Here is a 24,400-nt window from a genome sequence, read left to right as displayed (position 1 = left end):
ATAAGAACTGACAAGATCAATTCAGCTACTTAGCTAACTTATTACTATTCCCCCTTGAAACTCGACAACAAAATCACTTAAAACTATGTACGTCAGATCTTACGAAATTACAATCCTAATCATCACTTTGATACTTGAGCCTGTTTCCTATCTTCTATCCTCCCTACGATCTTTCTCTCTCTTTCTCTCTGGAAATCAACTCTATCACCTTGGAATCCCCTTGATTGCTTTCCGGACTTTACTTCGTTCCTTGCTATCTTACTCGGTGCCATTAGAAGCTCACCTCGGTCTTCTTCTGTTGACATACTGGCTTTATACTATAAGATGACGTTACAAGTTGTCTGGGATCACTCCCCTCGTTTACATACTTACAACTAACATTTACTTTTATTTCTTCCTGGCAGCCCAGTCTCTGACAATACTTGCCAACCATTTACACTCCTTTTTTTCTTTTTAACATTTTTCGGGATGTTTAATTTTCATACGGTTTACCAAGTCCCTATCTAGTGCTTGTGGTGTTCTCTCCTCCCCCATACTGCGGACTTTGTTTTCCACTTGGGAACACAAGAGTGCGTGAGTGTTTCCTACGGTGCTGTGCTTTAACAGTGAGTTGGGTTTTGTTTACTATTTCGGTTTTAGTTACTAGGGTGAGTGGTGAGGAACTTTTGTCCTAACAAAACATAGGGTGCAAGGGAAGTGTATCATGACTCGGGCACCACTTGCAGAGGGGTGCCCAAATGGTCTCCAAGACAAACTATATATGTTTCTGGAGAAGGGAGGGGGCGCCAATAAAGTGTCGTGCCCTGGGCGCCAGTTATGTTCGCTACACCACTGTGTGAGATGTTATATTTTTCAGTCCTTGATTTAGGGAAATGAGACATCTCATCTATATAAACCATATCTCTTCCAGACCTACCGTCTGTTATTGGGACACTTATATACTGGTTATTGCCATTGGGTCTAGCTTATCTTTGTGTTTTCTAAGGAGGTCATGGTGGTATAGTAAATGTGCCTGTCCATAGCTTTGGCATTCTTCATATATGTTATTGAGTTGATGTTGTTTGATTATAATTCACAGTCTGGATTTATTCACTATTATTGATTGGATTATTGTCATCGTTTCCACTTACAAATTTATTGACCATCTTATTTATTAACTTGGGCAGATGACCATGAAATACAGCCACGATCTTCATAACATCTATAAAGTAATTATCAAAGCAACAAGCTGATGTATTTACTACAGAAGAAGCCCAACAATCAATAATCTCCTTAAAAACGACAAAGATATGAGATGAAACTTGGTGTATAAAGTGTGCCAATAGTACATGGACAGTTGGAGGAGGATGTCAAGATGGATTGAAACAGTGCCGAAATTATAAATGCAGCAATGTAACATGTAGTCTAGATCATGTTAAATTCATATAACCTATATTCTAAATGCAAACGGTTAATGTTACCTATGGTAGCGAACATGGTGGCCTCGTCTCTGAAACAGTGGGACGGACATTCTAACCTAACCTATTCTAATAATTTGGTTTGCAATAATTATGTTAATTTATTAGAATAGGTTAGGTTAGGTTATAACGTACGTACCCACTGTTTCAGAGACGAGCCGCCATGTTCGCTACCATAGGTAACATTAACCATGCAAACAAACTCATCCTTACCGAGAATTGCGAAATATACTGTGCCACATAATACTAATAGATATCGTGTTTCATAATTTTAAAATATTTTAAAACCATTTTATGATAACTTTTTAATATTTTCACCATTTGACAGTTTACACAAACTGAATGCATGCAAATAAATTGCCAATCGATTGCTAATGGTAAATGATACCAAACAATACAAATTAACAATAGCCGAAATTAAATATCATCATTTAATAACATGGTAAATGTTATCGTGTAATATCATTTAATCACTTCAAATTGTTTTATCAGTCGATAGCATTTTACATTAGTCGATTGATCATTTAATCGATTGATCAATTGAATCTATCTAAAAACCACTTCAGGAATAATAAACAATTTGAAACAGAAAGAGGACGAGAAGGATAAACGAAAAATGAATTATTTGAAAGTTGTGTTTGCTGTTTAACAATAATAATCACAAAAGAAATTTCAAATTGCCTTTTAAAAATTAATACAAATTTATTTTTATTTTTCAGCAGATACAACAGTTCCTCTCTTGCAAGTTAATGATCCATCTGTACAAAATACAATTTTAGGTAAGTTGGAGTTAAAATAATAAACAGTTAAACATTTTATTTTATTTATTTATTGTTAACACCGGCCAGACGACCGCACAATATGATGTTAATGTGCCTCGGAAGATCAGAATTCGTACTTATTCTCGATGTGCGTAATTTAACGTAGGCAATATAAATTGGGAATTGTTTTCCATTCTTCATCCATCTGACTAAACCAATTACTTGACAGGTCTGACTAACAATGGATCTGTTAGTCAGACTTGTCAAGTAATCGGTTTAGTTGTGGTTGTACAACTACAAGGTGCAGGTGCCTAGTGATAATCAATCATAGCTGCTATGAAAACTGGAAGAAGTTGTTCAATCTCTTAATCTTTTAGAAATTATTAAAGCTTGAAAGTCACTTAAGTTGTGTTTCTTTGCTAGTTGTTATCTCTTTTTAGATTTTTCAGAAGTAATTAATAGCATTGTAATTGTAGAGGTCTCTAAGCCTATTAACCTCAACCTGGTTTGGATGCCATTCTAAGACTGTTGTTCTGACATCTTCCCACTTCTTCGAAAAATGTTTAATAGCAGATATCGACATTAATTCTCTTTTTCGGAAGAAAACATATCTCGCCGACTTTCTTGGTCTTCATTCGAGAGTTCTTGACGTTCTTCTGTCATCAGATCAGTTTCAGGTTCCATTATGAGCTCTTCGATGTTGTTTATTTCTCAGATGTAATTTTTTTTACTTCTTAAGCTGCTTGAGTCTTTTTGATTATACTGTAGCTTTCTTAGATAAGATTGAACTGTGGCCTACTATAGACCTGTTCAATCCATACTGCCCAGCAACATTAGGCATCTTCTGCCCACTCTCTACCTTTACCATTATACTCTCACCTTTTGAAAATAAAAACTGACGCAAAACTTAACGAGTACTCGCCCGACAGTCTTGCGAATACTTTAAAAGAATTGTTTCTGTCAGAAAAATAAAAGGCTGGAATTTTCTTGGTTTTCAAGAATGCGGGTGTGTAGCATTCTTGTGGTTGCTCCTATGTAAGTAATTTCCTCCCCTGATAATGTGTGCTTTAGTAAAATTTCGTAAACTCCCGATTTCTCATTTAATGTGAGAAAATCTCTATTGTTGCACAACATACGTCTTAAGGTTGGTTGAGAGACTATGGGTAATAGCAAACCCTGTTTCCTAAATATGCGTGCTATTTTTAGGGATAAATGGCCGAAATACGGTATTGGAGGCTGTACTAGAGTGAGTTGTTCTTTGTTGCAGAGGAAGGATTTTGGAAATAATTTATTCTTGACCCGGTTAAGGAGATAAAGAAATCTGGAGTTAGAATACCCAGCATTATGTACCGCCTTGTTGATAAGCTGTAATTCTTTATCTATTAATATTTGGGTGGATGGTAAGAGGAGCGCTCTCCGAATGAGAGAAGTAATGGCAGAATTTACCAAATTTGTAGGTTGGAAGACAGCTGCAGGGATAATATATGGTAAGTTGTTATTTTTATGGTACACTGAAAAATTGAGGTCAGGAGATCTATAAATTTCAAGATCTAGAAAAGAGATTTTGGCATTTTGTTCCTCTTCCACAGTGAACCTGATGGTGGGATATATAGACGTTAACATTTGAATGAACTTGTCTAATTCTTCTGCAGAACCATCCCATGCAAGTAATATGTCATCTACATATCATAGATACAAGATAGGATAGTGGATTGTTAAAGAAGCATGGAAAATGCGAAATTCTATGTTTCTCATGATAATCTCTGCTAAAATGGGTGACAGGAAGGAACCCATTTGGCACACCTTGGGTTTGTTTGTATATATTACCATTGAACTGAAAGTAATTGTTTTCCGTGACGAGTAAGAGAGCCTCTCGTAAATGTAACACATGTGATGTTGGATAACCAGAGTTCAGTAATATGGCATTTATAAGCATGACGGCTTCAAAGTGTGGAACTGATGGATATAGGGAAACTACATCTATTTTATACCAGCGGAAGGAAAAACTAGGATAGCTATTCAATTTAGAGATTATGAAGTTTTTGGCATCCAGAGCGGCTGTAGTTACCAATTCGGAGGGTGGGATCAAGGAAGTAATGTGTTTTGCTAGTGCAGCCTCAAGAAAATATGTTGGGTGGGAGCGTTTGTTAACTAAGGGTCTTAACGGCCATTCAGGTTTGTGTGTTTTTGCTTCGAAGAATAATCTTGGGCACGCAACATTAGATGGTGGATTGAGAGGTCCTGCTAACGTAGCTGTAATTCCTGGGAGTGCTATAACCTTCCGTGTTTTCCTTAATATTGAAGTTGTCGGATCCTCATTCAGTATAATCAACTTGGATTGTTCTAGAAATTCATTGGCTCTTGATAAGAAATCCTGGTGTTTGCATAGAACAAATCTTTTATCCTTATCAGCAACTAACAGATTTAGATGGTTACTTCCGAGAAATAATTTTACTGTTCGAACTGAATGTATATTTGATTTGTTCACTTTCGAACGTCGTTGTGATGCGATGCTTGACAATACGGAGAGATCCAATTTTTGTTGTAAAGCTGGACAGCGAGTGTTCTTTATGGCTGCCATGGTGGGAGGAATTAGTAATTTTGCAAATACAAAGGTGCCAGATAATATTCACCGAATAATTTCACGTGGACCAAAACACATACCCGTTCCAAAGTTGGATTATTCGCAACTAATTCCTCCCACCATGGCAGCCATAAAGAACACTCGCTGTCCAGCTTTACAACAAAAATTGGATCTCTCCGTATTGTCAAGCATCGCATCACAACGACGTTCGAAAGTGAACAAATCAAATATACATTCAGTTCGAACAGTAAAATTATTTCTCGGAAGTAACCATCTAAATCTGTTAGTTGCTGATAAGGATAAAAGATTTGTTCTATGCAAACACCAGGATTTCTTATCAAGAGCCAATGAATTTCTAGAACAATCCAAGTTGATTATACTGAATGAGGATCCGACAACCTCAATATTAAGGAAAACACGGAAGGTTATAGCACTCCCAGGAATTACAGCTACGTTAGCAGGACCTCTCAATCCACCATCTAATGTTGCGTGCCCAAGATTATTCTTCGAAGCAAAAACACACAAACCTGAATGGCCGTTAAGACCCTTAGTTAACAAACGCTCCCACCCAACATATTTTCTTGAGGCTGCACTAGCAAAACACATTACTTCCTTGATCCCACCCTCCGAATTGGTAACTACAGCCGCTCTGGATGCCAAAAACTTCATAATCTCTAAATTGAATAGCTATCCTAGTTTTTCCTTCCGCTGGTATAAAATAGATGTAGTTTCCCTATATCCATCAGTTCCACACTTTGAAGCCGTCATGCTTATAAATGCCATATTACTGAACTCTGGTTATCCAACATCACATGTGTTACATTTACGAGAGGCTCTCTTACTCGTCACGGAAAACAATTACTTTCAGTTCAATGGTAATATATACAAACAAACCCAAGGTGTGCCAAATGGGTTCCTTCCTGTCACCCATTTTAGCAGAGATTATCATGAGAAACATAGAATTTCGCATTTTCCATGCTTCTTTAACAATCCACTATCCTATCTTGTATCTATGATATGTAGATGACATATTACTTGCATGGGATGGTTCTGCAGAAGAATTAGACAAGTTCATTCAAATGTTAACGTCTATATATCCCACCATCAGGTTCACTGTGGAAGAGGAACAAAATGCCAAAATCTCTTTTCTAGATCTTGAAATTTATAGATCTCCTGACCTCAATTTTTCAGTGTACCATAAAAATAACAACTTACCATATATTATCCCTGCAGCTGTCTTCCAACCTACAAATTTGGTAAATTCTGCCATTACTTCTCTCATTCGGAGAGCGCTCCTCTTACCATCCACCCAAATATTAATAGATAAAGAATTACAGCTTATCAACAAGGCGGTACATAAATGCTGGGTATTCTAACTCCAGATTTTTTTATCTCCTTAACCGGGTCAAGAATAAATTATTTCCAAAATCCTTCCTCTGCAACAAAGAACAACTCACTCTAGTACAGCCTCCAATACCGTATTTCGGCCATTTATCCCTAAAAATAGCACGCATATTTAGGAAACAGGGTTTGCTATTACCCATAGTCTCTCAACCAACCTTAAGACGTATGTTGTGCAACGATAGAAATTTTCTCACATTAAATGAGAAATCGGGAGTTTACGAAATTTTACTAAAGCACACATTATCAGGGGAGGAAATTACTTACATAAGGCTGGAATTACACGGGAGAGTTTCAAAGTTTGGAGAAATACTATTCAATCGGTATATACTGGGTTGAGCGTCTCCTGCACTTTGAAAAGTTTCAGTTTGTTGCCCAAAGACAAGGGAAGATCAATCGGTATTCATTATTTTACGTCGCTTCTTCTTGTGTTTGTTCTGTGAGGTGTTCATTATCCGGACATAAAAATCTTTCACGAAAGTATTCATTATCCAATTTGTTCCTTAACCGAACTGTTCGTTAATGGATCACCCACTGTATGTTACAAATTCAAACATTTAGGGTCATGCAAGAAGTATGCTACCATTTTAAATTACTATAATTATGTTAATTATTACCCAAGAAGTACTTAATGTACACTAACCAATAGAATAAATTCTGAGTTTTGTCTACCATCTGCATACAAATGTCTTTCTGTCTGTTGCCTCTAGGAAGTTCCATAATTATCATTGTGTAACATGAATGTATGCCTTACATATTGGATCAGTTTGAAATTATCTGTGAAACTCAGAGTTGTAGAAAATCACGTAGCACAATGATGACCGATTATGACTTTTTGACCTGCAGATCATAAAATGCTTTTTTTGTTATGATGTTGTCATTTTTGTTTATAGCACTTCCTATAGATGGCAGACAAAAACACATCTGTTTACAAATGGTAAATAAAACTTGGACATTTACTCTATTAATTGATGTACAGTACATTGCATACTTAGGTAATAATTAACATAATTACAGTAATTTAAAATGGTAGCATTCTTTTTGGAAGGTCCTGTATACATTCTTTTCTTTTTATCACAATTAAAGACAGACAGACAATCCAATACAGTCAAACCTTGATTTTTGAACATACAGTCAACTCCACATAAGTCGACACCTGGATAACTCGTCATCATAGGTTAATTAGTCAGCTTTCTGTTGTCCCGGCCAACTTACATAGGCGATAATATTATTAACGTTAAAAAACTCTGTTTACTCGACATCGTTTAACTCATCGCCACTGGATAAATCAACATACTTTTTCTGTTTCACAGTTTTTTTGACGTCTGATAAGTCGACTCTCCCCCTGCAAAATGAGTTCACATCACACAGCTTATTGTACGGTGTGAACTCATTTTTTCAGGAGGGGAGTCGACTTATCAGACGTCAAAAAAGTGTGAAACAGAAAAAGTATGTTGATTTATCCAGTGGTGACAAGTTAAACGATGTCGGCTAAACTGAGTTTTTAAGGTTAATAACATTAATGCCTATGTAAGTTGGCCGGGATCACAAAAAATTAACTACGTAACTGACGAGTGACGAGTTATCCTGGTGTCGACTTATGCAGAGTCGACTGTAATTCATTTCTAAAAGTTGTTCTAAAACCAAAACAAATTTTTCTATAAGAAACAAAATCCCCCCCCTTGTAAATCTTTAGCAATACTGATTAAAAATTATTTACAGAAACAAATTAGAATAAAAAAATGATCAATTAATTGTTATAAATCTCACAGAATTCAGAGGAAAAGACAAAGGGGATGACCATCGGTTTCCCTCTTTTCAATAGTGTTAGGTGTTACTCTATCCATATCATGTGGACACACATAATTCATAATAGACAAGAGAGAAGGAGGACTAAGAATAACCAATCAAACTTATCCTTTATTTCCTCAACTCCCTCTGGAACCAAATCATGATTGATCAGAGAAAAGAATAAAACATAAGGGAGAGAGAAAGAGTGAAAGTGAAATAGAAGGAAAGATGAAGAGAAAGCAGAAAGTGGAAGAAAAAGGAAGAGCAGAGAGGAGAGTGAATACAACATCCAGAAAGAGAGTCAACTCTGAGAAAAGAGAGCCAACACAACAGTAGAGAACTGCACCAAAGGGCAGTGTTAAATCTGGAGGAAAGAGAGAGATAAGGAAAAGGATAAAATGCAAAAGGAACAGAAAAAGAGATAGAAGGACTTTGAAGAGAAGACAACTCTTTTCCTGATATGTTGTGAGTTGCAAAGTTTTGTATACCTCTTGTTAGATACCTCCCGTTTTACAAGTATAGAAACAGTCTAACTTTCAAAAACAGACTTTATATTTAATATTAATTTGAACTAAATTCTAATGTTATGTTTAGTTTTTCTGTAATAAATTTTCCTTTTTATTCTTAAGTTGGTTAAATTGATTTTGCATTCATCCTCCTGAGAGGTTCATTCCTTGTCTTTGTAGTGACTCTTATCCTCGTGCCTTACGTATTTGCCTTTTTTTTGTCTAAATTGGAGGTGTGTCAGATAATAAAGACTTGGTGGCAGGATCCTAACTTAAACCCCCAGAATTTGATTTTTGATGGCTCCAAAGCAATATCTTTCCTGCATACACATTGACATTTAATTTAAATAGCATTGTCATTGATGATTCATGTGGTGACATCTAATGATGAGAGGTGATCTCAGTGCCAATAACTTCTGAATTGGTAGTCCTGTCATTGATTGGTTGGGCCGTCTACTTTCTTTAATATAGAAAGTGTAGGGAGTTGACTATTTGTCTCTTTCAAATCGGTGACTGACTCTTGCTGAGTAGCTTGTTTGGCAACCAAGTTATCATATGGCAGCTGGTGCAATACCACTATGCATCGAATCGGCATATGGAAACCTTGTTGGTCCGGCTGTGAACAGAGACAGCTCCTTTAAACGCCTTTTTGTTTTCCTTGTCAGTTAACTGATTCACCAATTTGCCCTCGCTGCCAGGAGCAGGAGATGACTATCCATTTATGGTTGTATTGCCTCCACTACGCTAGTGCTTGAAACAACCTGAGCGCGTCACTGAACATCAGCTTGGAACACATCAGCAGTTTGTTTCCTATTTGTGAGCCTTCATCAACCACCACCCTCGCCATCACGTGGTGGAGCTAGAGAACCAAGTCACCCGCACTGACCAGAGTGTGCAATCTAGTTGGAGAGAGTCGAAAAGGCTAGTATTTCTATATAAACTGTGTTGAGAAGAAGAAAGAAGAAAGAAAACTGGTGCAATTATGAGTTCAGAATTTTGTTTGAAAATTGAGCTATTTGAAAACTAAGGTTTGACTGTATTAGCATTGATTCTGTAAAAGAAAAGAGTAACATATACAATATATTTTCTTTAAGGCTCCAAGAATGTTTAATGTATTTTCTGTTGTACCATGTAAAAATTCCTTTCATATAATTACTTAATATAAAATTGATACTGGCATTTATGCTTAGTGGTTAATTGTACTTTCTAGAAAGTAGTAGATAAAATAGATTTCAAAACCATAAAAGTTTCTGTGGAAATTATTTTGTGGGATTTTTATTAAGGGAACGTTTACCTTCCATATGTTACATCCACAGGGATTTTTTGGCTTTATTCATTAAACTGTAATATTTTGGTGGAGTTTTATCATACGCACTCGATACTTAGTCTGTTCTCCTACCCGTACAATTACTATAGATGATGTAAAAATCATTGTAGTATATATTCTGTGAGTAGATAAATGACAAGAGTGTCAGTTGCTCTGTAAAACCTATTTACTATTTTCTTTTTTCCTTTTCTTGAAATACACAACTGTAGTGATAGTTTCTTGGTTGCTAAGACAATATTTTATCGTAGCAGTTTCTAGACCGTAATCAAGTCGAGGAGAACTATTCGCAGCAGTGAATTGGGTTACAATGTCGTCGAGTCATTTCACCCACATCAATGCTGCCAATAAATGTTCTATTTGAAAAAAATTTGAACAGTCAGAACAGGAGCGATGTAGAAGTATTCATGGTAATCAGTGAAATCACATATTAGCAAGTGGATGAAACCAAATTTTCAGGGATTCCCTAGAAATGCAACCAAGTAATTCATATATTGAGGGCATACATATCAAAGATTAAAGATAATGTAGAAACATACTCAGATCTTTTACTCTTGATAAATTGAGAATTTGTTGCCACAAATATTAAATAATTTGTATAAAATCACAGGAAAATATAACTTGCGTAAAGAAATGCTACATGAATAAGTTACTGTAGAAGAGGATGCAGACCACAGAGTAAGAACGGAGATTTATTTGTACCATGTGATTGGAAACTGTTACGTCGTTTTCGCACTGTTAATGCAAACTAGTTTTTCGGCACGAGCGTTGAAAATTTATATAATTTTGAAATATATATCCTTTAAACTGTTATTTTTATGTAATTTAGTATGATTGTTGTGTGATCCAGAATTTTAAATATAAAATTTTTTCTCACGAGAAATGCACTGAAATTTTTAAAATCTGTCATCGATTTCCAGTGTATTTCTAATCAAATATAGCATAAAAATATAGTGTCCAATTGTAAAATTATGGATAAACCTATACATTGCTACAGTTTGGTAATAAAAGTCATTCACAACATTAAACAAAATAAATCCCTTTTAATAAGAACTATATTCAAAAACACTTTTGTGTAAACTAATTAATCTGCATCAGTTAAAACTTCAGGCATTAGTGAGGTTCAGGCCGAAGTTTAAAACGCGAAAATGCGTACATCAGACGTTCGGCACTGCTTTCCCGTAATCCTAGAAGTCTGACAATGGCGCTTGGAAAGTCGGTGGAATCGTGCTCGACATTCCAAATGCCATTGTCAAACTTCTAGGCTTACGGGAAAGCGGCGCCAAACGTCCGACGTACGCATTTTTGTGTTTAAAACTTCGGCTTCAACCTCGCTATTAAGAAGAATACAGTTTCAAATTTTTAGACTATATTTAAAATATATCTGTTATAATTATATACTACAAATAAGTTGAAGGATTTTAAGATTATTCAAATTTTACCAGTCATAAATTATTTTAAAATGTGTAGGCATGCAGTTAGCACATTTTTGAGGTTGAGAATAAACTGATTAATAGTAGATGAATTAAGATTTTACGAGTAAAAGGTTTACTGGATTATTTTTTATCTTTAGGCAGTTCAAATTGTTTCACAGAAGGCTGCTGACTGTACTGTAGATCTTCACACTTTTTCTATGTCTGAAATTCTCCACTACAAAATAAAAGCTATGGCACCAGTATAATAAAAAAGAACTGTATTGTTGCTTAGCAAAAAATCTTATATACTCCTGTTAATTGTAATCTTATCACAAAGAGTTGTCCATCTGTCCATAATCACAATTTATCTGAATGCACTGATTTGGTTATCACTGGACAAATTGTAAGTAATTAAGTGTGACCTAGCATTAGGGTCGATTTACGCACAACAGTGACGTGCCGGCACAGTGACCGTTTGGTGCAGTAAGCGTCGATAAATATCACACGTAGCCAATCATAGTTTCATCTACGACACTTGTATGATTGACAGAATACAGATCACGTGTCGTAGACGAAACTCCGATTGGCTACGTGTGGTGTTTATCGATGCTTACTGCACCAAACGGTTGCTGTGCCGGCACGTCACTGTTGTGTGTAAATCGAACCTTATGGCTTGCAGATGTGGATCGTAGTGTTCTAGAATGGAGTCGGTAGCATTCTGTCTAGTCAATGAAACTATAATGTTATTTGGGATTTTATGAAACTCCTAAAGGCAATATACGATACCATAAAGCTATTTCTGTGTAAAATTATAGAGATTCTATTATTCATCAAAACTTTGATAATGTGTTAATTGCTTACCTACATCCTATAGAAATAATTTATGCTCATCTTTTAAACTATATAAATTAAAAACCCTTCAATTTGTTTGTAGTTATATGTTTTATTGTATCAGATATATTGTTAATCTCAAAGTAAATGTAAGAATTTGAAAGTTGTGTTCTTAATGTTTGAAGTTTTTAACTAACAAGGTTTAATTAGTTTAGGCAAAAGTTATTTTTGTATGGTTCTCATTAAAGGAAATTTATTTTGTTTAAGGTTGCAAGAGTTTTGATTGTTGTTGAGATAAAGCTGTTTGTAAGATGTTCGGAAAACAACAAAAAGTGAGAAGATGTGTTGTTTGCAGAAGAGTCGCACCAAGACACGGAATGTCGTTGTTTCGTTTTCCAACAAATGAAAACAGGTAAGTCTTTTACTTAGTAATGATATACAGTTTGATCCCAATTTATGAGAATTTAATATGACAAACTATTTTCTTTAATATATCGCTCCCGTTTGTGAGACAAAATATTTGATACAATGAGCCCAGTCTAATATTACAAAGTGCAATGAAATTGAAATTCCTGCGTCATGATTAGATCGATTAATTAAAAAGTGCGTTTATTTACTCATTTTTGCTCATTCTTTGTTTGCTTATTGTCTTAATTAAGGCCGAACAACCACTGGATTAATTGAGGCTACTTTTCTATGATTATATTTAATTAATTACTAAATAATTTGCCACTAGAGAGAATATTCTGGAAGAAAAGAATTGGCCCGGAGCGTGACTCGAATCCGCAACTCCCACTTACCGTGCAGATGCATTGCCAGTTGCGCTACCCGAGCCTCTGGTCCGATCTCCTCTTCCAGACGTATATTTAAATACAATATAACCAACCTTGGTTACACGTGGTGCCGACTTGGGACATCTTCGGCGCCCTCGTCCTATAAACTATACTAAACAAATTTCGACCATCAGAAATAATTTTGTCCCTATTTGATATTTTAATTTACCTGTGTTTTCGGAAACAAGGTATGCTTGTAAATTGGGTTCACACTACATAAGTTAAAATTAACTGATAATATGAAAACAATATGAAATATTGATAATTTATTTTAAGGTGTAATCTTTGGATTGAGGAATTGATTAAACGAAATGATTTACAATATCTTAATTATCTCTCACCAAGAGAATTAAAACTGAAGTGGGTGTGCGAATATCATTTTGAAGATAATTGTTTTACAAGCACTTACAGAAATAGACTTACAAATTTCGCAATTCCAACATTATTAGATAGTATAGAAGTATACGAAAATCAGACAAGCTTCAATCCATGTCCGTCTGCACAAGAGGTAATAAACAATTATATCAAAAATTTAATTTTATAAGAATAAATATAATATATATATAAATAAAATATTAAACATGTAGATTTTTTATAAAAATTTAATATAATAGGATCATTTTATTATTAAAGTTTTTATTCAATATATTTACCTGCTGGGTTAATGTTACCTTAGGTAGCCAAGATGGCGGCTCGTCTCTAATTCCATCAAGGAAACAGTGAGACGCACGCTCTAACCTAACCTAACTTATTCTAATAATTTGGTTGCTAATAATTATGGTAATTAGAATAGGTTAGGTTTGAACGTGCGTCTCACTGTTTCCTTGCTGGAATTAGAGACGAGTCGCCATCTTGGCTACCTAAGGTAACATTAACCACATGTTGTTATTAACTATGATGATAACATCCATAAATACATGGGTTGCGTTCATTTAACATTGGAATTGTATCCAGTTGTTTTGCACATTTAAAACATAAATATAAGGTCTTCCAAAGAAAATTCTACCATTTTAAATTATCGTAATTATGTTAATTATTATCTAAGAATTTCTAATTACATTAAAACATTAGAAAACTTATCCTTGTTTCACATATGCCCATTACAGTTTTTCAATCCATGCATCTCATATCACGTGGGATATATCCAACCAATATTCAAATTTGGGTTAATGTTACCCTAAGTATCGAAGATGGCGACTCGTCTCCGATTCCAGCAATCAGAAGCAAGGAAACAGTGGGGACACACGTTTCCCAAAACCTAACCTATTCTAATAATTTGATTGCTAATAATTATGGTAATTTATTAGAATAGGTTAGGTTTTGGGAAACGTGTGTCCCCACTGTTTCCTTGCTTCTGATTGCTGGAATCGGAGACGAGTCGCCATCTTCGATACCTAGGGTAACATTAACCCAAATTTTTCCCATGCTCACTATGGCATACCCATTGTTACTCCTCCCATAGCAGCCACAATTTTGCTGCTCCTCCAGAGCACAAAATGCCTTCTCTGTTGTGGAGTTGGCATTTTCATTTATGACACTTCCTAGGGGTAGTAGAAAATGAGGTGTTTGAATGAGGATGGAAGATGAAGCTTAGGCAGTTACTCTATTGATTGATGTATGTCACACACTTCTTGAATAATAATTAACATAATATTGCAATAATTTAAAATAGTAACATTCATTTTGGAAAACAAACAACTACCGTTTAACATTGGGCTACTTTTCCATGATTATATTTAATTAATTTCTAAATAATTTGTCCTAGAGGGAGGCTATCTCTCATTAAATTTAATAATTATAATTCAATTAAATAATTTAGAATATTCTGGAAGAAAAGAATGCGAATCTTCAACTCTGCTTATTGTGTGGATGCATTGCCAGTTACACTATCCGAGCCTTTAGTCTGATTCTCTCTGCCAGGTATATTTAATTATTCTCCTCCTCCTTCATGTATATTTAATTATGGAAGAGGAAATTGGACTGGAGGCTCAGGTAGCAAAACTAGCAATGTGTCCACATAGTAAGCGGGAGTTGTGGATTTCTAGTCTTACTCCAGGCCGATTCTTTTCTTTTTTCTAGAATATTCTCAATTATTTAATTTAATGTTGGGTACTTTCAAGAGATTAATTTTTCATCATCCTACCATTTAAACCAAAATTTCTGCTTATTCTTGCTATTTCTGTAGCATTCATAATTTTTACAGGGACGGGTTGCTAACTTGATGCTCAACCCTCCTCCTTTCGCATCCAGGCTCAAACAGTTGTTAGCTAAGGTGGTCGTACAGACTTCTTTGTAATTATGTCAGGAATTAGGCAGAGTTGTGTCCTGACCTCTTTCCTCTTCCTCATTGCCGTTGATTATCTCGTGATGGCAGAAGAGTCCAGTGCATGTATTGGGGTTGGCGTCCACTGGTTTGACCGGGACCGTCTTGGAGATTTGGTTTTTGCTGATGATAGCACCCTAAGATTAGAAAGCAAGACTGCTATAGCAGGCCATGGCCTCATTGGGTCAGCAGACACACAAAATTGGCCTCAGGATAAACGCCGTGAATACGAAAATTATTCATGTATGTAACACTACCCAAACGTAAGGAGCACAACAATTAGAGGAGGTGGAGAGATTTACCTACTTGAATAATGTTATTTCCCAAAATGGTGTCACGGAAATGGACGTGAAGTGCCGCATCAGAAAAGCAGCGACAGTCTTCTGACAGACGAACAAAATCTGGTCCTCACCATCCATCTGATTGAGAATCAAATTCTGCCTGTTCACCTCTATTGTGATTCTGATAGCTGTTTATGCTAGTGAGCCCTGGAAGATATCAGGAAACATCAATAGAAGGCTTGATGTCTTCCAGCAGAGATGCCTACAAGGAATCCTGAAGATCCTTCATATCACCAATGAAGAGGTTCTCTGAAGAAGTGGGATGTTCATAACATAGTTGCCCATAGAAGAGTTTGACTGCAGGCCACATTTTTCATATGGAGAACATAGGATCCCTAAGACAGCCACGAAATGGGTTCCCTTGGTACCAAACGACCACGAGGACACCCCAGGAATGCTTTGCGTAGAACTTTTCTTAAAGATTTGAAGATGCTCAATATGACTTGGGAGGAAGCTGAAACCCTTGCCCATGATCAAAATTGATTGAAAAAATTTGCTACCCGGTATGCTACCTAGCATTGGAGGTATTACTGCCACCATTTAAAATTACAATGAAATATAAAAGATATCTGTATAGAATGGAGGAGAGAGGAGAGTACAGTGCTGCATTCTTGGGACTTACAATTATTAATTATCCTTAGCTAGAGGGAATAAGCAACTCCTGTAATTCTCATTACTTCTCAAGATTCAAAGAAGGAGAAAGTGAGCATTCAGCAAAACTGAACTAACTCTGATAAAGATTTCATCACGTGTTCTGGGTTCTGCTGATTTTGTCCTATTGTTTTTGCAATTCATTAAATTTTAGTCTGTTGAATTGAGGCTCACCTGTGTATTCATAATTAAATTAATTATTAGTAATATATTGAAAATTTATAAATGAAATGTTAATCTGAATTATCTCAAAGAATATTTTGTCATCTTATATTTTTTTAGTTATAATAGACATTGATTTTACAGCAATTTCTTTGGGAGTTAAAAATTGCCAATTCACTTACCCAGACTCTTTGAAAAAATGAGGAAAGGTTGATTCTGACTTTGTTCCCATATCAATTGATTCATGATTCAGTTAAATTACTAGTTACAGATGTACAGGCCCACCATAAGCGGGTGTGGAAGGCGTGCACTGCACGCGGGCGGCACATCCAGGGGCAGCAAATTGGTATTGCTGGCAAGCTCAGCGTAGGTAGTCATAGTTAAACAGGGGCGGCATAATTGGTATTGCACATGGGCGCTCAAACAGCTAGCGGCGCTGCTGCAGATGTATGAATTTGATGGGCATACATTCTAGGCGGTAGAAACGTCAGCTGAACGAACTTTATTTGAGTTAGAACAAAGATGAAATAAAAGTTTTCATCGGCTGGATCGACTCGTACATCTAGATCCCGAATGCCGATCGGACCAGGACAAAGGAAATTGGTAACGAGGCTTGATGTGTTTAGTTAAACTGTCCCATAACAATTTAAGGCAAAAGTCATCTAGGATTACAATCATATACAAAAGTTTTACATTAAGGTTTAATTTTTATCTATACAACCAAATTATGTGGAAGCATAGAGAAATTTTTAGTCAGTTTTTGTTCCTTCTTATATAGACTTGTTATTGCTATGGGCATAGTTTTTACCATCTTACCAATCAAGATTGGTGGCTCTCTTGGACACTAGAGAATTTTAATTTTCTATGTGTAAAATTCATATTAAATTTGTTGTTCTACTTTTATATATCCAGTTTTAAATGAAACAGTAAACAATAACAATGAAAAGGACTGAGATTGGAAGTGGAAAGAAAAGCAAAGAAGGAAAGGAATTACTTGGATATTAGCATAAGGAGAGGAAGTAGCATCAAGGTGTTTGAAGAAAATAACCAAAGATTTAAAAACTGGTTTGGTACAAGGTAGCAGGATTCAGAGCTTGTTCGGATGAATATATATGTATTATAGTGAATGGGTTGATGAATGTAGATTAAATATTTCATTCTCACAAACTGGACAAGTAAATAAAATAACAAACACACTAATGTTATTTTTTTCTTGGCAGAATAGTAAAAATATAAACGTAAATAAATGCTTTCAGTTTACTTCTAAGACCTGCTTCGGGTTGTTGAAATTGCTTTGATATTAAAAAAATGGAATGCTCCAAACAAAATTTGTATAAAATCAAATTCAAACTTTGACCAGTGGGGTGTTTCCATTTGTAGTTGAAATAATAAGTCCTTTATCTTCTCTTTGTATGCCATATCAGATTTCTGATGATGGCAACACCTGGTGTAGGTTAGTAAGTAGTTAGTAATGCACCAAGGTGTATCTAGGGAAAGTTACATCCAGAGTGGTTTCCCATTGCCTTCTCTGGTGTATGATGTTACACGAGGAGAAATGCCTTCTGGGAGGTCTTGTAAGGGAAACTGGCCCCTATTCAGGTGTTACAAACATGGAGAAAACCTGGAAAACTCCACGTGGCCAGCCCGTCCGAGTGTGTCGCGAACCCACGACTTAACTCCCAGTGTTTAGTGACAGAACCGCTCGGCCACTGGTGGGCCAACTCCTTTATAACAATGGTAGAAATTTGATTTTATATAAATTTTTTTGGAGCATTCCATTTTATTTTTCCAGCTGTTATGTATACATAACAAGGGAAAGTATTGGAATCATATCAAATTTGACCCTCCAAGTTTTGAGACCTCCTGAATCCAAAAATGTCAAAAAAGGCCAAAAGCAATTCTGTGGGTGTGTGTTGGCACCCACTTTGCTTAATATCTCAAGATGGGGTAAACATTAACAAACGAAATTTGGGATGGTGGCTTGTATATGAAGGGCATTGATTCTATTAAATTTTGGCGGTAATAGGCTGAGAGGATGGGGAGACAGAAGGAGGTTATGTATCTCAAGAGTGGTAGTACTTAATGAAGATTTTACTCCTTATTAACATTTACACTTTTTTTTATAAAAGTCGCCTCTACCCTCAAAATTAAGTTCTTTGCCACTTTTTTAGTAATTAAAAAATATAAAAAGTTTTTATAATAAAATCTGATAACAGATTACACCACACACAATTTTATTGTTATTTTTTGCTTAATAATATGAGTTTTTTATAAATAAACACTCATAACAGCTGGGAAAGTTGCACAGCTCTCGTTGCTAGATTTTTGTCTATCAAAGCAATTTCAACAAATCGAAGCAGGTCTTAGAAGTAGACTGAAAGTGTTTGTGGTTACTTTTGCGCCATTCTGGGGAGAAATGTATGGTTAGAGGATAAATAAAGCTGATTTCTCGACGAATATTTGACTTTATGCATTATTATTATTTTATTTTAATGTCAAGGAGTTGGTATTTAATAGTTTTCAAGATTTGAAAATAAATTTATGGCACTAAAGTGTTACGTATGAAATAGTGACTGTTCAATAGCTTAATATCCAAAATAAGGACTAGGAATAAGTAATATTATTGTATAGTGTTCAAACAATTATCTGTTACAATATTGACTATTAGTTACGTTATATTATTGTCTGTATATAATACAGAGTTATTTTAGTTTAAAATTAAATTAACAGTTTAATATTTTTAGGAAAATAATGCAGAAACAGAAACACAAATGTGTAACACACCTCCTTCACCACCCAAGGTAATTATAATTTCTTGCTGTAGTTGTAAACACAATGTATATCATATTTAGGCTAATGTTACCTTAGGTGCCAAGATGGCGGCTCGTCTCTGATTCCGGCAAGGAAACAGTGGGGACACGTTCTAACCTAACCTAACCTATTCTAATAATTTGGTTGCTAATAATTATGGTAATTTATTAGAATAGGTTAGGTTAGGTTAGAACGTGCGTCCCACTGTTTCCTTGCTGGAATCAGAGACGAGCCGCCATCTTGGCACCTAAGGTAACATTAGCCCATATTTATTAATGAAATACATTGTAGAAATATGTTTCTAGGGTAATTTATGTATTTTCCCATAATAGTTAAAATAAATCAGTCTGGCATTTTCTTTATTCTGGAAAAAATCATGCGATTATTCTTGAAACTCCAACTGCTTGACTAGCTTATCAGTTATTGCAAATGGAATTGTGTGTAGCACTTGATATTTTGTGGTAGATGACTTAAATTTTAAATTGGTACTAGCAGGCCCGCCGTAAGCAGGCATGCAAGGCGTGAACTGCACGTGGGCGGCATGTCCAGGGCTCAGCAAATTGGTATTGCTGGCAAGCTCAGCATAGGTAGTCATAGTTAAACAGGGGCAGCATAATCGGTATTGCACACGGGCGCTCAAACAGCTAGTGGCGCTGCTGGGTACTAGTTACTCAGAGTTCATGATACATGGTGTCAAAATTGCCACTTGGCAATATTTTTATTAAAGCGGCGATAAAAATATAATACTGGTGATAGCAAATGGTGATAAAAATCCTAGTCCTCTATTTCGACATTCGGCATGAAATTGAATCTCACTTCGGAAAAAACGGCAAAATGTCGAACTTCCGTACAATGGGAGTCCCATGCACCCTGCACCTAGCAATTTTATGACGTCATGTGGTAAGTTTGACCAGAAAAGTAGGAAGTGATGTCGCAAACCAAACACAGTTTTGTGCAATGCCACCTAGCATTCCAGAGTGGGATTTTTCTATCGACCGACAGAAATTTTGGGAATTTTTTGGGATGACTTTTTTCAGTAGACTGAAACAAAAATTTTGACACGACAGAACCTGTGAAATACTGTTTAAACATTGTGATTAAAATTGTTATTCTGAATTATTCATTAAAAATTATTCAAAAACGATTCCTATTGCTAACAGTGAGAGGGCCAGATGTTTCGGTTCCTGATTAGAATGAATTATGATGAGCATGTAGCCTTGAACACAAACAGCTTTCTTGTCCAAATATTAGGGCCCACTTTTCAAATGTTTACAATAATTGGGCCACTAAAAATTGAGTGTTTATCAGATAAATCTTCAGAAGTTTTGTATCTCTGAGTGCCAATAGATAAGATGCTAGGTACTGCAACTAGACGATAAAGTTCAACCATTGGAATTTTACTTTAGTTCAGTTTCTTTATGTGTAACATTATTATTTTAACACAGCATTGGTATTATTATTACTATTATTATTTTTGACGTTTAAAGCGTATAAAACGAGATTAAAAATTGTGATATCATTTCCTGTTTAGTGAAAACAAGCCTCTGTAGATTTAATTCTTTTACGTCGCTAAATAAGACTTTTTTTCTTCACATTTATTTTCGTGTGTTACATACTATGTCTTTACAAGCAAATAAGCTTAGGACGTTACTGCACATGGAAGTAAAGGACAAACTGATATGAAAATACAGTAGCATGCATAGTCCCAGCATTTTATTTTTTGAATTGTTAATATTATAGACAATTACCTCATGTTTGTTACACTTCAAATGTGACAATACTGCCACATATGGCAATAAATACAAAGGAAATTTTAGAAATAATAATAGTAATGAGCAGTTATTTATTGTGACATCTTCACAATGTTACGCTGCAATTTTTAATCATATTTTTAATTTATTTAATTTCAAATATATGTTTTCAACCTCAAATTAGTAGTGTCTTGCCCTTGTACCCTGTTAGATGACCTGCATGACTCTATTGCTATCTAACTCCTTTTAGGGAAAAAGTTTTTTGAATTGAACTAACGTGACTTGTGGTTTGCATAGGAAGTTCATATATTAATCAGGGCCTGCTTCCCCAAAGCTTTCTAGATTGGTCTCGGCTTTCACTTAACTAAGTCGGTTCTCGAGATTAAGGAAGGACAGACAGACAACAGTAGGAATTTATAAGTCTACAATTTTTGAAAATTGTGTGAGGCTCTGGACAGGTCTGAACCCTCACTGAAATTCACATTAAAATAAATTTTTAAAGGAAAAAGATAGAAGCTAGAAATAAGTTTTTTGTATGTAAACGCGATGCAAACTTATAAGCAATAGAAGAATGTAAGTCCCAAGATCGATCATCTATTATTGGGGGATTGAATTAAACATTGATTTTGACCTCTCCCACGATCTAAGCTGATATCTTGTTACACTTAGTAACGAGTGATCAACCTCTTAGAAAGTGAGAAGAGGAAAAGTGACCGATAAGAATGGGAGATTGAGGATAGAAATGAATAAAAACCAGGAAATTCAAGGATGTGACACCTTCTACTTTCAAAAGTTTCAAGTGTCAGACCAATTGTGTGTCTCATGTCCATCTTTGTCTCTGTCTCCTGAACTTGGATTGACATCTTCCCATCACCTGAAGTTGACCTCATTGTCTTGGAGTCATTGAGACAATTGTCATTTGCGAACCAAGGACACTCCTTTATTTGGGACTATTTTGGAAAGGAAAGAGAGACCCAGAAACCGTTGCTGACTTAGAACTTCCAAGGTCGGAAATCTTTCATTTCAAATAAACGGTTTCTTGTAACCATAGAGTCTGTCTCTGTACTGGTCACACCCATATGTGACCCTCTCGACCCATCATTGGTCATGACCATTGCATCCCTGTCAGACCTTACAATTGTAGCTGAATAATAATATAGTAAAATAATAATGTTACACATAATAACTAAACTAAAATTTCAAAGGTTTAAACTTACATCGTCTAACAACAGTGCCTAGTGTAATCATTCGCTCATCTATCACCACTCTTGGATATGAAACTTCCAAAGACTTAAAGACAAATATATTTTCAGATGCCCATTTTTTCAAATTGCCAAAGAAGTGGGTCCTGTTATTTGGACAAGGAGCTGTTTGTGTGTAAGGCTATGTGCTCACTAATATTCCGTTCGAATCGGAGACCTGGTCCTCTCCTTAAAAGTGACAGTTTAACATGTTACTTTTGTTTTCCAGACACCAAACTGATAAGGCTACTCACACTTACATTAATTAGTAAGTAAAACTGGTGGAAATAAATAATTTGAAGTGGTAAAAAATTAAAACACTGGTGAAATGGTGGCAATATTTTTAATTTTTCCAGAGCAACCCCTGGTTACTATGTTGAAATTTTCTTATAAACATTAAACTGGTTGATCAAATTACTTGAATTCTTTTAGGAATCTTGCCAGGAATGTGTAATTTAATCACAAATATTTAGTTTAATGCTCCTCAATGTTTTACAATAACGTTTCTAGCAGTCCATAGTAGTGTTGCCACCTTTACAAAATCGCTGACCCAGACGGCAGGTCAGGTTTGTTCGAACGGAAGTTCCTGACGCATGCGCAATGTCATTTTATGATGCGAAGAATAACATGCTTGCCGTTCTAAATCAGTTACAGTTAGGGACTAGGGACTTGCGTAGGAGTAATGTATGTGACCTAAATTAAGAAAGAGCAGATAATTTAGCTCCATAGAAGGTGTGTATGGATGTACAAGCAAAAAGAAAAAAAAAAGGAGGCGGGTTGCGCATCACATGTTGGTGAAAACAGAGTAGCATGGCAGAATGGCGAGTGTGAGGTCTTTCGCAGTTCAAATGGTGTAAATTTATAAAAATATTTGCAAGAACTTTGTTTCATCGTAATTTCACAATTTCTATGAAATTCTCGGACAAAATTAATAGTTCATCCGGACAGTGAGTCAATTCCCGGACTGTCCGGGTGAAAACCGGATGGTGGTAACACTAGTCCATACTGTTTTTAAGACACTGGATGAGCATAATAGATCAGAGGTGTTGTTGAATTAGTACAGTACAACTACTGTTAATCTGACAAAATGGCTAATTTAGAAAAGTTTTGGAAGCAAGTGTGAGCCTGCAGGTTTTGAGGGCATAAATTCGAGAGTTAAAAGGGGGTTCATGACCCGCAAGTTCGATAGGAAATCGATTGGATGTTGATTACACATCTGATTCGATCAGAAAGAGAAAACAAAAGTCACAGTCATCACGAGTCAGCATATTAGTCATCGAACATTGAATAATAGACTGGCTCAATGCCAACAATGATTGGATAAAAAAACCTGATTGACTCTGGAAAGGGCGCGATCGTCCAGGAAGGTCTGAATCCAGTGTCTCCAGTCCTGGACATAAGACTGATGCCAGCTTCCATAGTCCAGAAGGTTGTTGCATACAGTCATCGGACCACCTATCAAGGTATATCGACTTTGTAAACTCTCCCACTAGAAGTTAGGCATGTGACCGCTTTATTGGTTAGAGCGCAATTAGCGATAGGGATATTTTACCTGCATTTTAGCAGTAATTATCTGTATCTTTATTTTATGTGTATCTTTAGTGTATGTTCGCTTTTGTTAGTTAATAAACCTTTATTGTTATTTGTCAAACCTGTCTCCTGTCAAAGTAAGGACGCCTGTCGACTTACCGACGCACCTCACCACTCACTTTTGCCCTCCTAGCCATCCAACGACCATGAGGTCGGGTTTTACCAATCTGTGCAGCGTAAGTGGTCAGCGAGGTTTCCCCCTGACCTTCTGTGTATCTCACACAAGGATGTCAGAAAATCATAGGTGTACTGTACCCGCATTAATTAATACTTTACTGTAATCAAATCATTAATGACCCAGATTACTTCAGGCAACATTTTGGCTATCGATTAATTATGTAAAGTGTATTTTGGTGTAAAAGTAATCAGTTACCTAGCTTCTTGTATTCATTTTAATAATTAGATTAAGTTTATAATTAAATTTACTACAGTAAGTACTGGAAGAAAAGTAAAATTCAGGACAGGTCTCAAACTTGCAACTTTTGCATACCATGCAGTTATATTACAAGTTATATTGCATGGATTTCTGTCTAATATTTATCTTTAAATCAATTAATTTAAGAGATACAAAAAAATGTACCCTCCGTAACCAATATCAAGCGTGAAAATTCAAAAACACTACGACCT

The 24,400-nt window shown here is 35.7% G+C and overlaps 1 protein-coding gene across 3 annotated transcripts in view; it reads left to right on the top strand.

The window, feature by feature from the left end:
* The window catches only part of LOC136980553 (uncharacterized), a 37,840-nt gene that overhangs the window by 6,922 nt on the left and 6,518 nt on the right, over nucleotides 1-24,400 (top strand). For 2 of the 3 annotated variants that reach the window (XM_067276682.1, XM_067276681.1), the window contains exons 2-5: nucleotides 2,177-2,236; nucleotides 12,338-12,482; nucleotides 13,180-13,411; nucleotides 19,125-19,181. In XM_067276682.1, coding sequence (XP_067132783.1) covers nucleotides 12,382-12,482; nucleotides 13,180-13,411; nucleotides 19,125-19,181 — 390 coding nt within the window. In that variant the 5' untranslated portion in view covers nucleotides 2,177-2,236; nucleotides 12,338-12,381. The remainder of the gene's footprint in view (nucleotides 1-2,176; nucleotides 2,237-12,337; nucleotides 12,483-13,179; nucleotides 13,412-19,124; nucleotides 19,182-24,400) is intronic. The other variant, XM_067276684.1, reaches the window with a different exon arrangement.

The sequence above is a fragment of the Centruroides vittatus genome, unplaced genomic scaffold (assembly GCF_030686945.1).
Source record: "Centruroides vittatus isolate TY-2023 unplaced genomic scaffold, ASM3068694v2 contig_709, whole genome shotgun sequence".
NCBI lineage: Eukaryota > Metazoa > Arthropoda > Arachnida > Scorpiones > Buthidae > Centruroides > Centruroides vittatus.
The sequence above is the reverse complement of the archived record's forward strand: the minus strand, read 5'-3'. Positions and strand labels throughout refer to the sequence as shown.